At 55.2% G+C, this 13,913-nt stretch overlaps 1 protein-coding gene across 1 annotated transcript in view; it reads right to left on the bottom strand.

The window, feature by feature from the left end:
* Positions 1 to 7,419: 7,419 nt before the first annotated feature.
* Positions 7,420 to 13,913, bottom strand: part of LOC133358576 (uncharacterized) — a 7,453-nt gene continuing 959 nt past the window's right edge. The window contains exons 2-9 of the mRNA XM_061576944.1: positions 13,118 to 13,282; positions 12,517 to 12,663; positions 11,720 to 11,744; positions 11,037 to 11,318; positions 10,376 to 10,923; positions 9,636 to 10,254; positions 8,817 to 9,010; positions 7,420 to 8,359 (exon numbers count right to left, since the gene is read on the bottom strand). Of these exons, the coding sequence (XP_061432928.1) occupies positions 7,776 to 8,359; positions 8,817 to 9,010; positions 9,636 to 10,254; positions 10,376 to 10,923; positions 11,037 to 11,318; positions 11,720 to 11,744; positions 12,517 to 12,663; positions 13,118 to 13,282 (2,564 nt within the window). The 3' untranslated portion in view covers positions 7,420 to 7,775. The remainder of the gene's footprint in view (positions 8,360 to 8,816; positions 9,011 to 9,635; positions 10,255 to 10,375; positions 10,924 to 11,036; positions 11,319 to 11,719; positions 11,745 to 12,516; positions 12,664 to 13,117; positions 13,283 to 13,913) is intronic.

Genomic DNA, 13,913 nt, shown 5'->3' with positions numbered 1-13,913 from the left:
GGTATTGGTTGATATATGATGGTGGTGACAGTGGTGATGGGGTAACAGTGGTGATGGTGGTGACAGTGATGGTGGTGACATTGGTGATGGTGGTGACAGTGGTGATGGTGGTGACAGTGGTGATGGTGGTGACAGTGGTGATGGTGGTGACAGTGGTGATGGTGGTGACGGTGGTGACGGTGGTGATGGTGGTGACAGTGGTGACGGTGGTGACGGTGGTGATGGTGGTAACGGTGGTGATGGTGGTGGTGGTGATGGTGGTGGTGGTGACAGTGATGGTGGTGACAGTGGTGATGGTGGTGACGGTGTTGAAGGTGATTCATGGCCTTCAGATTCGCTTTTGCGGCCTCTGGAACGCTCTTCCTTCCGATGATAGGAAGCCACCTGGAGCTCATTACTTCAGAAGCGAGCTTTGTGCGTCTCGTGTTTCCCCCCTCCCGCACCTCCGTTTAGCGCGGTTGGCTACGTACAGCGTGAAAGAAGTTCAACATACATCCATACATAGAGACACAGAGACCCATAAAGACCCACATACATAGAGACCACAGACACCCAGAACCACAGAGACCCACAAGACACCCATAGAGACCCTAGCACGGTTGGCTATTACAGCGTGAAAGAAGTTCAACATACATTCATAGAGACCCACAAGAGACACGTAGAGACCCACATACATCGAGACCCCAGACACCCACCTACAGAGACAAATAGAGACCACAGACATTCATAGAGACCCACAGACGTTCATAGAGACCCACAAACACGCAGACCCACAGAGACGCATAGATACCCACATACATAGAGACCCATAGACACCCAGACCCACAGAGACACAGAGACCCACATACATAGAGACCCACAAACACCCAGCACTAGTATACACTACTATACACTACACTAGTATACACTACTAATACTACACTAGTATACATTCCACTACTATACACTACATTATACACTACTATATACTACACTAGTATACAAGCCACTACTATACACTACATTATACACTACTATATACTACACTAGTATACAAGCCACTACTATACACTACATTATACACTACTATATACTACACTAGTATACATTACACTACTATACACTACACTACATTATACACTACACTACATTATACACTACTATATACTACACTACATTATACACTACTATTCACTACACTAGTATACACTACTATACACCACACTACATTATACACTACTATACACCACAATGCTATACACTATACACTACATTATACACTACACATTGGGCTCTACGTAGGCGCGTAGTCGTTAGCAGGGGTTGACCGTCAACAGGGGGTTCCTGCGGTCAAAGACGATGGACATCCCTGACCCGGTGGGGTCATTCGCGCCGGAGAACCTTCGACGGCGGACGGACGCTCGCCCCACTGCGAACCAACGGGTCGCGGAGTGACACACGTCGAAGGCACGATGAAGGCCGTCGCGCACGAGGGCCGGCGTTTATTTGTCAGAGACCTCAAATCGACAGCACCAAGGGGCGTGGGGGTGGGGGGGGCAAAGTCACGCGCGGAGACCAAGGTGTGCTTTTATTTTTTCAGTCTGAGTCAACCTAGTGGTGGCACCACACGGGTGCCGTTCGCGACGTTCACAAACATTCCTGCGACGAAAACAACAAACAGGACACTCCTCTACTTACGAACGAGATGGGTTCCAGAGGTTTGTGTTCGTAAATCGATTTGTTCGCAAGTAAAACCGTACTGCTGTCGATTCCAAACGCGTTGGACGGCGTGTACACTAAACTCGGGGGAATGGCTTTTAAAATTGTATAATCTCCTGTAGATGTAGATGCCACTGGTTCTTCATGTTCTGCAGATGTAGATACCACTGGTTCTTCACGTTCTGCAGATGTAGATGCCACTGGTTCATGTTCCTGCAGATGTAGATGCCACTGGTTCTTCACGTTCTGCAGATGTAGATGCCCCTGGTTCATGTTCTGTAGATGCCACTGGTTCTTCACGTTCTGCAGATGTAGATGCTACTGGCTCTTCACGTTCTGCAGATGAGATACCACTGGTTCTTCATGTTCCTGCAGATGGTAGATGCCACTGGTTCCTGTTCTGTAGATGCCACTGGTTCTTCACGTTCTGCAGATGTAGATGCTATGGCTCTTCATGTTCTGCAGATGTAGATACCACTGGTTCTTCACTTTTTGCAGATGTAGATGCCACTGGTCGTCACTTTTTGCCAGATGTAGATGCCCTGGTTCTTCACTTTCTGCAGATGTAGATGCCACTGGTTCTTCACTTTCAGCAGATGTAGATGCCACTGGTTCTTCACGTTCTGCAGATGTAGATGCCACTGGTTCTTCACGTTCTGCAGATGTAGATGCCACTGGTTCTTCACGTTCTGCAGATGTAGATGCCGCTGGTTCTTCACGTTCTGCAGATGTAGATGCCACTGGTTCTTCACGTTCTGCAGATGTAGATGCCGCTGGTTCTTCACGTTCTGCAGATGTAGATGCCACTGGTTCTTCACGTTCTGCAGATGTAGATGCCACTGGTTCTTCAAGTTCTGCAGATGTAGATGCCACTGGTTCTTCACGTTCTGCAGATGTAGATGCCACTGGTTCTTTAAGTTCTACAGATTGTAGATGCCACTGGTTCTTCACGTTTGCAGATGTAGATGCACTGGTTCTTCACGTTCTGCAGATGTAGCTGCCACTGGTTCTTCACGTTCTGCAGATGTAGATGCCACTGGTCTTCACGTTCTGCAGATGTAGAGCCACTGGTTCTTCACGTTCTGCAGATGTAGATGCCACTGGTTCTTCACGTTCTGCAGATGTAGATGCCACTGGTTCTGCACGTTCTGCAGATGTAGATGCCACTGGTTCTTCACGTTCTGCAGATGTAGATGCCGCTGGTTCTTCACGTTCTGCAGATGTAGATGCCACTGGTTCTTCACGTTCTGCAGATGTAGATGCCACTGGTTCTTCACGTTCTGCAGATGTAGATGCCACCGCCAAATATTTGCACGACGGTTGAACTTGCGACTCTCGGTTCGAACAGGCAACTGGTTTGTTCGTATCTCTGAAAGTTCGTAAGTCGAATGTTCGTAAGTAGAGGAGTGTATGTACAGACACAAAGGCAAAGATCCCCCGTGTAGCCTTACCAGCCTGTTGGGGCAAGTGCTGTTATCGAGCAGCACCTATGAAGGCCGGCACGGCGCACGAGGGGGTGGGTGGCCAGCACCACCCGGCCGCCTTTGTCTCCCCAGTGGCGATGTTTACTACACACCGCATCAGGTACTCATTTGAGGCCGAGTCGATCTAGGGGAGGCCCACGACCGGTTCAGCTTATCGTCACCGGTGTTGTTCGTGAGCGGGAATCGAACTCGGGCCGTCGGGTTCGTAGCGCAGCGTAGCGCTAACCGCGACACCAAATACAAAGATCCCCCGTATAGCCTTAACAGACTGTTGGGTCAAGTGCTGTTAGCGAGCACCTATGAAGGCCCACATACACATACATACATATACACAGACACACAAAAAAAACTATTTCACAGATACGAGTCATAATCTCAAGGCATCTTAATTTCAATTTTAAAAAAGGAGATGCACCAAAAACCCCGCTTTTGTCCAAGGAACGCTGACCAATGCCACTTTAGAAACATTCCCTCCCAAAGGTACTGGCGGCCAGTGCAGGCTCACTCCACTGCTCGCGTGGACACGAAGCCTCCACTACGTCTTGGCCTACTCTTCCACGTGAACCAGCAAAGTCTTCGCGAGGAGAGGCGGGCGGGAGAGTTACCCACGCCTCACCCCATCGAATACCGCGTGTGCATTGAAAAATGTTGATGCTCCTTCGATGCTCCGGCTGTTATGGAGAGACTCATGCTGCCGGCTATGGCTGCAAAGTTTGGTCGTACATGTTTATGTATATCGTGTATTGTTAAAATTTGAATCACAGTTCCTATGATCACCGTTACGTTGTTTTTTTATAGCTTCATTTCGGTGATTTCGAAAACGTTTTGGTTCAGCCATGTTTGTTGTAGTACAGAGTTAGACTGGTAACTTCAATCTAAATTGTCTTATGGTTGTTGTTGTTGTGGTTGTTGTTGTTTGACTTGCATCCCACTGGGATTTTTGCACACAGCGTTGATACAAGGTGCTTTTTCCGCAAGACTTTGCTGTTTTTTGCCTGGATTTTTCTGTTTGCGCGTGTAGCCACTTTAAGATGTTTTCTTTGTTCACGTTTTTGTTTGTTGCGGTTGCACCCGATTCAAGAGCCGAATGGCTCACAGGGCTTTACCAAATACATGAAACTGAACTGAACCCACACGGTTTGCCACCCAGTATTCGTGTACAGGGAAATGTGGCTTTCAGGTCTACACAGCATACAGATGATAATTGGTTTTTTACCCTTCTATCTGGCAACAAAACTGACACCTTTTTACAAGGATTCATGTTTGCATAGACCGCAATACCTGCAGTCATAATACAAAAAAAAACATAACTCTGATAATGTGCACTGTCCTTGAAGTTGATTGGTCCACACCCGAGACAGCTTTCCTTAGAGCCTAGTCTCACATGGTGTTGGACCAGATGACGCCAAAAGGCGCACAACTCAAAGACAATGCACCATCAGAGTATGAGAGCTCGGGGCAAGCATCTACACTATGGGTTGTGCGCCTTTTGGCGTCATCTGGTCCAACCCATGTGAGACTAGGCTCTAAGGAAAGCTGTCTCGGGTGTGGACCAATCAACTTCAAGGACAGTGCACATTATCAGAGTTATGTCTTTTGTTTGTATTTATGACTGCAGGTATTGTGGTCTATGCAAACATGACTCCTTGTAAAAAGGTGTCAGTTTTGTTGCCAGATAGAAGGGTAAAAAACCAATTATCATATTTTTTACTGGCAAATGAGGTTCCCATAGAACATACAGATGTTTCAATACAATACAATGCCATTGTGTCTATTTGTTTGTGTTTCTCCCTTGTGATGGGACTTTGTGGGATGAACGTTGAGATTTGTAAGGGCACCACGGGGTGAGCAATACGGTCTGAATTGGTCCGTAATAAGGTATGGCACTGATGAGGTATGTAATAGTGTAGTGTAGTAGTGTATAGTGTAGTGTATAGTGTCGTATAATGGTACAGCGCTAACCGGTAGTATGTTGGAGAGTAAACACACTACAACATTTACAATTGTAGTGTAGTGTATAGTGTATGTATAATGTAGTGTATGGTGTAGTGTATAGTAATGTGTGTATAGTGTAGTGTATAGTGTAGTATGCTAATACAGCACTAACCGGTAGTGTTGGAGCGTAAACCCATCTCAACATTTACAATGTAGTGTATAGTAGTGTATAGTAGTGTAGTGTATAATGCAGTGTATAGTAGTGTGTAGTGTATAATGCAGTGTATAGTGTAGTGTATAGTAGTGTATAGTAGTGTGTAGTGTAGTGTATAGTAGTGTAGTGTATAATGCAGTGTATAGTGTAGTGTATAGTAGGGTAGTGTATAGTAGTGTAGTGTATAATGCAGTGTATAGTGTAGTGTATAGTAGTATATAGTAGTGTATAGTGTAGTGTATAGTAGTGTAGTGTATAGTGTAGTGTATAGTGTAGTGTATAGTAGTGTAGTGTATAATGTAGTGTATAGTGTAGTGTATAATGTAGTGTATAGTGTAGTGTATAGTGTAGTGTATAGTAGTGTATAATGTAGTGTATAGTGTAGTGCAGGGGTCGGCAACCTACGGCTCCGGAGCCGCATGCGGCTCTTTACGGGCTGCTTCTTGACGATATGTACGTATGTACAGTATGTACTCAGATGCATTGCGGCTCTTGAAATACTGAATTTTGTACCGAATTGGAAAGAAATGGCTCTTCTTGTTATTTTGGTTGCCGACCCTGGTGTAGTGTATAGTGTAGTGTATAGTGTAGTGTATAGTAGTGTAGTGTATAGTAGTGTAGTGTATAGTAGTGTAGTGTATAGTGTAGTGTATAGTAGTGTATAGTGTAGTGTATAGTAGTGTATAGTGTAGTGTATAGTAGTGTAGTGTATAGTAGTGTAGTGTATAGTAGTGTAGTGTATAGTAGTGTAGTGTATAGTGTAGTAAACCCACTACAACATTTACACATTCGAGTACCCTGACGTTTCGCCGGTAATTGCAACAACCAGCATCATCAGGCGAGAGCCAGATGATGTTGTTTCAAAAAACAAGAATAACTCCCGATTTTTAAATCTGGCTGCCACTTGATTTCCACGTCCTATTGAGCCCATCACCGCCCTCCATTCCCCATCTGCTCTTGCCGCAAAAACTTCACCTCCACACGTCATCGTGCGGGGCGACGTGGACCCCCCCCTCCTGCACCCTCGCCTCTCTCCCTGCACCCTGCCCCCCGCGTACTCCCACGCTGACCCCCAAACGAGCGTGAACACGACCTTCAAGAGACGAACCCTCCAACAAACCCCCACGACGCAGCCGATGAAATGGATGGCGGACACCGAACGCCCCTCTCTCGCCTCAACTCCTCCGTGCCTCTCTCTCTCGCGCTCTCTCTCGCGCTCTCTCCGTCTTGGCGCCTTTAACCTCTCCCCCCCCGCCCCCTCCCCGCCGGGGTCACGTGCGACGCTCCGCAGATGTTGGGGCGCCCACGCAGGCCGGCAACGGCCGCACGAGGGGGCCGGGTGGCCAGCGCCACGCCCGGCGCCTTTGTCTCCCCAGTGGTGATGTTTACTTACACACCGCACCAGGTACTCATTTGAGGCCGAGTCTACCTAGGGGGAGGCCCAGGACCGTCGAACAAAGACGGTGGTCACCACCCGCGTCGCGCGGGGCTTTCGGGTACGCCTCTGCGGCCGTCTGGAACGCTCTCCCTTGCGACATCAGGAAGCAACTGGGCGCTATGGCACCATTAAATCATCATCATCACCATCGAGATTGACGAAAGAAATTCTTTTGAATTGCTTTTTGTGTGGGTGCGAAAGAAGTTCCACACACAGTGCGTACACACTCGCGCGCTCACTCATCTCGCGCCACATCTAATCTCATAACTGGCCAAACCCCGTAATCTTGTGCAGCGAAATTGAGTTTTCAGGTCCATATGGCATACGGTGGCCGGCGTTTTCCGGCCGGCGCGGGCGTGTTGTTGCCGGCGTGTGTGTGGTGGGTGGGGCGGCGCGTGTCGGGGAGACGCGTGGCGTAGGTGCCGTGCCAAACCCCATGCTGGGTCGGCTCGCTTGTGCCAGTAGAAAAAAACAACAAAACACCCGTCCACGCCAACCCCATACGGTGGCTCGGTTCGCGTGTGCCAGTGGAAAAACAACACCCGTGCCACGCCAACCCCAAACGCTGGGTCGGCTCGCTTGTGCCAGTAGAAAAAACAACAAAACACCCGTGCCACGCCCCCCATACGGTTGGCTCGGTTCGCGTGCGCCAGTGGAAAAACAACACCCGTGCCACGCCAACCCCAAACGCTGGGTTGGTTCACGTGCGCCAGTGGAAAAAACAACACCCGTGCCACGCCATCCCCATACGCTGGGTCGGTTCGCGTGCCCCAGTGGAAAAAGCAACCCGTGCCGTGCCGACTCCAATACGGTGGCTCGGCTCGGCGAGTGTCGGTGTACCTACCCACGCCGGCGTCGCAAGTCAACGTGTCGTTTCCCGGCACCGCCGACAAGCACGTCCGGCTACGCACGGCGCGACAGAAGTTCAACGTACGTGCTGCTGCTGTACATCATCCGCGCGTGGCCCTACTGGGTCAGGTTCACCCGATGTCAGCGGCGGTGTCCGTCATGCGCCTTGGTTCCGCCTCGGCTTCGGCAAATCGCCGGTGGAAAAAACGCAACCCGCGCCGCGCCAACACCATTCGCCGGCTCGGCTCAAGTGCGCCAGTGGAAAAACCAACCCATGCCGTGCCAACACCATCCGTCGGCTCGGCTCTGTGTGCGCGTCGGCTCTCCGCCGCAGATTCACAGCAGCGTGGCCTGCTCGTACTCCTTGTCGGCGCTCCGCCGCAACGTCACAGCAGCGTGGCCTGCTCGTACTCCTCGTCGGAGACCGGCGAGGCCGCCCCGCCCGGCCGCTCGACGGCCGCGTGGCCGCCCCCTTCTGCGGGCGGTAGTGCCGCTGGTAGGCCAAGAACTCGGCCTTCAGGGCGGCGCAACGGGCCGCCAGGTCCGCCCGGAGCGGTGCATCGGCGCCGCCGTCGGCCCGCCAGGACGGCGGGGCGACGGCGGTGGAGGAGGAGGAGGAGGGGGGGGAGGGCGTGGTCGTCACGGCGACGGCTGCGGAGGCGACGTCGCCGCCGCCGCAGCTCAGGTCCTCCATGGAGACGGAGGGGCGGGAGGTCACAGGGATGCCCGGCCGAGAGGGAGCTGGGGGAACAAGAGAGAGGCAGAGAGGGTGGGGGAGGAGAGACAGAGAGAGTGGGGGGGAAGGGGTGAGAGAGAAGAGAGAGTCGTAGTGTTAGCGTCAGGGTCACACGGGTAGTGATGACAACAGTAGCCATGACGACGGTAGCCACGACGACGGTAACAATGCCTGAAGAGATCATGACAGTAGCGATGACGACGATAACCACGACGGTAACAACTGTAGCGATGACTACGGTAGTGATGACAACAGTAGCCATGACGACAGTAACAACTGTAGCGATGACTACAGTAGCCATGACGACAGGAACAATGACCGTAGCGATGACTACGGGGTAGCGCTGACGACGGTAGCGATGACGACAGTAGTCATGACGACGGTAGCCACGACAACGGAGACAACGACTGCAGCGATGACGCTGGCGATGACGACGATGACGGTGTTCGGGGCGCCACCTACCGCTGCCACCACCACCGCTGCCACCACCACCGCCGCCACCGCCGGCGTGGGTGGGCGGTCGTTCGCGCGCAAAGTCGGAGGAGTGCGGCCGCTGGAGCTGTCGGCTGACGTAGAGACGCAGCGACTGCATCACGGCCGACTCGGCACACAGCTCCACGTCCCACTCGTAGCCCTCGTCCACGGACAGCTCGCGCCTGGCGGGGGGGTGGGCGGGGGTGGGGGAGGGGAGTGAGGTGGGGGGGCGGCAGGGGGGCGGGCGTGGTGGTGGTGGGGGGCGTGAGGGAGGGAGTTGGAGTCGAACCGGCGCGCTCTGTCGTCCACAGGTCTGGCACAAGTGCCGTGGTGACGTCCACGCCACCTCGTGGCCAATGGCGGTTGTTGTCGTTGTTGTCGCCCGTATAGTGTAGTGTGTAGTGTAGTGTACAGGTTAGTGTATAGGGTAGTGTATAGTAGTGTAGTCTATAGTGGTATATAGTAGTGTAGTGTATAGTAGTTTATAGCAGTGTAGTGTATAGTAGCGTAGTGTAGTGTATAGTAGTGTATAGGGTAGTGTAGTATAGTGTAGTGTATAGTGTAGTGTAGGGTAGTGTAGTATAGTGTAGTGTATAGGGTAGTGTATAGTAGTGTAGTGTGTAGTGTACAGGTTAGTGTATAGTGACACAAGTGCCGTGGTGAAGTCCACGCCACCTCGTGGCCAATGGCGGTTGTTGTCGTTGTTGTCGTTGTTGTTGACCTTCACACCACCACTGCTGCGTCCACCCCGCCGCACACGGACACGTCGTGCCGGCAACGTCAAGCGCGGCGCACAACGGCACCCACCTGTTCGCCAGGTCCGAGTAGAGACTCTCGTTTCCCATCATCCTTTGCGAGCCGTCCTGGCTGTGGACGCCGCTGCTCTCCGTCTGCGGCGAACCGCACGGCATGCTGGGATGGGTCAGGCCGCCACCTCCTCCTCCGCCGGCAACGCACGGCATGGTGGGATATCCGAAGCCGCCCCCTCCGCCGAATCCGCCGCCACACGGCACGCTGGGATGGCTGAAGCCGCCCCCTTCGCCGCTGCACGGCACGCCGGCTCCGGCGACGGTGACGCGCCGCGGCCGCTGCTCTGCGGACTGGGCCCGCCCGCCGGGGCTACGTCGGGCAGCGGCGACGGCGGTGACGGCCGCCCCCTTCTGCCGTCGCGTAAGCTCCAGGAGCCGGTCGGCGATGTTGCACGCCTCCACGACGTCAATGCTCGCGTAAGGCGGAGGCGGCGGCGGCGGCAACGGCGGCAACGCCGGCGCCGCCCGGCGCTCCGGGCTCCGCGAGAAACTCTCGGCCAGAAGCTCGTCCAGCTCCGTTTCGGCAGCGTCGCGGCACCGGCCCGGCGACACGCGGCCGCCGACGCGAGTCCACGGCGGAGGCGGCGGCGGCGGAGGCCGTTCCTCGGCCGGCCAGGCTCGTGGGGCCCACCGGCGGCGGGCCCGGGCCGTCCCCGCGCCGGATCGTCGCCAGCGGCGGGCGGGAACACAAAGAAGCGGGGGCCGTCGTCGCCGAAGCCACCGGAGGAGCCTCCCCACGGCGGCCGAGATTCCGCGCCGGGGGACCGTTCGCCGCGGCCGCCGCGGGGGACGACGGCGCTGACGTCGGGCAGAGAGAGGAGGCCGCTGCCGGCGCCGCCGCCGCCCGACCCTGGCCGCGTCGCCGGACCGGCGCCGCCAATCGTCGGCGGGCGTCGAGGCGAATCGGGCCCGCGCCTGCCCATGGGTAGACCTCCACCACGCTGGAGCCCGACGGCCAGGCCGTCAGCAGCGCGGAGCCTCGCGGCGACGACGAAGCCCCCGGCTCGGGCGGCGGCGGCGGACGCCCGAGACGGGCGTCGTCGAATTCGTCGGAGCCGCCACCGCCGGCGATCGCGAACTTGCCGTCAGCCCCGCGGGAAATCTTGCCGATAGGCCGCGCCCCGGCGGCCTGGTCCTGCCGGCGCGCGGCAGCGGCGGCGGCGTCGGCGTCGGCCACGCAGTAGCAGCCCTCGCTGTCGCTGGCGCCGCGCTCCGACAGGCAGCCCAGCGACAGCTGACTGCCGCCGGACAGGTTCAGCCGTTTCCTCCGCCGCCGCCGCCGCGGCCTCCTCCGCTCGCGCCTCCCGCCAGTGCCGGCAACTCCGTCTGCCTCCCCCTCCTCGTCGTCGTCATCGTCATCATCCTCCTCGTCGTCATCGTCGTCGTCTTCCCCGCCGACGCCGTACTCGTCACGCCCGTAGCTCCCGCACGGAGGAGGTGGCGGGCGGAGGAGGCGCTGTCGTCGAGCGCCGGGATGCGGTAGCGCCCCAGGCCGGAGCCGGCGCCGCGTCGCCCGGTGCCGAAGAATCGCGGTCGGTCGGCGGCGCTGGCGCCGGCGGCGCTGTCGTCGCGGGCGACGAGCGGGGCGCGGGCCTTGTCCTCGCCGCAGCACGGAGACGGCGGGGAGGAGAGCACCAGCGGGATCGGCTTGCCGCTGCCGGTGCCGCCGCGGCTGTAGTCGCTGCGGGCGGGGGGGGGGCACAAAACACTCGTCGGGATACTTTTGGCGGCAGTGTCGGTGAGCGGCTCTCCGCCTCCGTGGAAGCGGACACTGCAGAGCTACCCCTAACGAGGTCCCTTCTCAGGGAGGGAGGGAGGGGGGGGAGGGAGGGGCCGTCTTTGTTCGATGGCATAGTGTAGTGTATAGTAGCGTGTAGTGTAATGTGTTGTAGTGTATAGTAGTGTAGTCTATAGTGTAGTATATAGTAGTGTAGTGTATAGTAGTTTATAGCAGTATAGTGTATAGTAGTGTAGTGTATAGTAGTGGATAGGGTAGTGTATAGTAGTGTATAGGGTAGTGTATAGTGTAGTGTATATAGCATCCCGTCTTTGTCCGATGGTTAACCAATCGATCGAACGTACCTCTCGTACGCCCGGCAGTTGTAATCTGTGGTTTAGGCAGAAAGGAGAGAGAGGGAGAGAGAGAGAGAAACGGAACACAATTAATAATCTCGCAACATCAGTCGGGAAAAACAGCAGGCGTCAGGGTCGGGATCGAACCCATGACCTCCTGTACACCAGGCGAGGTAGTTAACATCTCCTAGCCACCGTGATGATGATGAGAGAGAGACACGCAAACTCCAAATATACAGCAGCAGGCGTCAGGGTCGGGATCGAACCCACGACCTCCTGTAGACAAGGCGAGGTAGTTAACATCTAGCCACCGCAGTATTAACCAGGGCCGCCGGCGGCAGAGCGGTTCCATTGGCGAGCCTCCGCAACCCGGCAGCGCCGCAAATGGCCGCCAGGCGGCGTCGCTATTGGCGCAGCAACGTGGCGGAATTGGAATATTTTTACTTCGCACGCTGGAGGAGGAATCCGACGAGCTGGCAAGGTTTTTCTAAATTTGTACTTAATATTTACTTTTTTCAAAACTTTTTTTCGTGACTTTTTCTTACAAATTTTTTACTCTTTTCAACTTTTAAAACTTTTATTTTCATTTTTTGTAACTTTTTTTTTTTACCTCTTTTTAACTTTTTAAACTTTTGGAATTGTTTTATAATTTCTTCTTACGTATTTCTTTCGAACTTTTTATTAAACTTTTTCTTTTTACGCACACGCATATCCACTACAAAGCTCGCCCGCCCCGGTCAGCCACATTGAGGTCGATACTGCCAGGTAGTCATCGCAGCGGGGAGGCGGGGAGGGAGGGGGCTAACGTTGCTGCCGTTCCCGCTGTTGCACGATCCACACGTCGCCACGCTGGTCAGGCGGAGGGGACGGGGGTCCAGGCACAGGGGCCGGCTCAGGTTCGGATGTCGCGCGCCACTGATGTCGGCCGTGGCTGACCGCTCGCACCACCACTCCTTTCGAAACCACGCACACTCGCTCACCACGTGCGCACACGCACACACACTCGCACACGCACACACACCCGCGCGCACATAAGCTCACACTCGCACATAAGCTCACACTCGCACACACACACCACACACACACACACACCCACAACACACACACCCACAACATACAACACACACTCACACTGGTACCCACACACACTCACACACACACCCACACACACCACACACACACACCCACACACACCCACCACACACACACCACTCCCACACACAACACACACACACCACACACACACTCGTACACACTCACACTCGTACACATTCACACTCGTACACACACTCACACTCGTACACACCACACACTCACTCACACTCGTACACACACTCACACTCGTCACACACACCACACACACCACACAACACACACACCTCGCCTCCTCCGCACCCTCGCCCTCACCTCGTCTCCTCCTCTCCCGGCGCCGGCGACGATGTGCGGCCAGAGCGGCGGCCACGGAGCTGAAGAGCAGCGAGAGCGAGAAGAAGGAGACGCCGGCCACCACACCGGCCAGTACCGGCGTGGACACGGCGCTGGCGGGAGGCCACCGCGGGAACACCGACACGCCTGCACACGCACACACACGCACACACACACGCACACATACGGTGGATGGGTGGGTGGGGTAAGGTGTGACGGTTGAGTGGGTGGGTGGATGGTTGGGTGGATGGGTGGGGTAAGTGAGTGAGGAGTGGGTGGACGGATTAATGGGGGGTGGGGGGTGAGTGGAGTTGGGGACAGGTGGGTGGGTGGTGGGTGGGTGGATGGGTTTTGAGTGGGGGGTGGATGAGTGGGTAGGTGAGTGGGTGGCTGGATGGGTCAGTGGGTGGTGGGTGGAGGGTTTTGAGGGGTGGAGGGTGGGGTGAGTGGGTGGGTGAGTGAGTGGGTGGGGGGTAGTGGGTGTGGGTGAGTGAGTTAGTGGGTGGAGAGTTAGTGGGTGGCGAGGTGGGTGGGTGAGTGAGTTAGTGGGTGGACGGGTTAGTGGGGGGTGGAGGGGTTGTTCAGTGGGGGGCGCGAGGGAATGGGCGGGGGGTGGGTGGTGAGTGAGTTAGTGGGTGAGTGAATGAGTCAAGCCGATCTGTGCGACCAGGACAAGGGGCTACCAGGGTGGGAGTCGTTCACAGCATGACAGCAGCATCGCTCCGATGCCGGAGGGGGGGGGGGGGGGGCGATCAATCCCAATGAGTGATTTGCCGGT

The sequence above is a fragment of the Lethenteron reissneri genome, chromosome 62 (genome assembly GCF_015708825.2).
Source record: "Lethenteron reissneri isolate LAM-NWPU_2019-01 chromosome 62, ASM1570882v1, whole genome shotgun sequence".
Taxonomy (NCBI): Eukaryota; Metazoa; Chordata; class Hyperoartia; order Petromyzontiformes; family Petromyzontidae; genus Lethenteron; species Lethenteron reissneri.
Note: the sequence above shows the minus strand (reverse complement) of the source record. Positions and strands in the feature narration are given on the sequence as shown.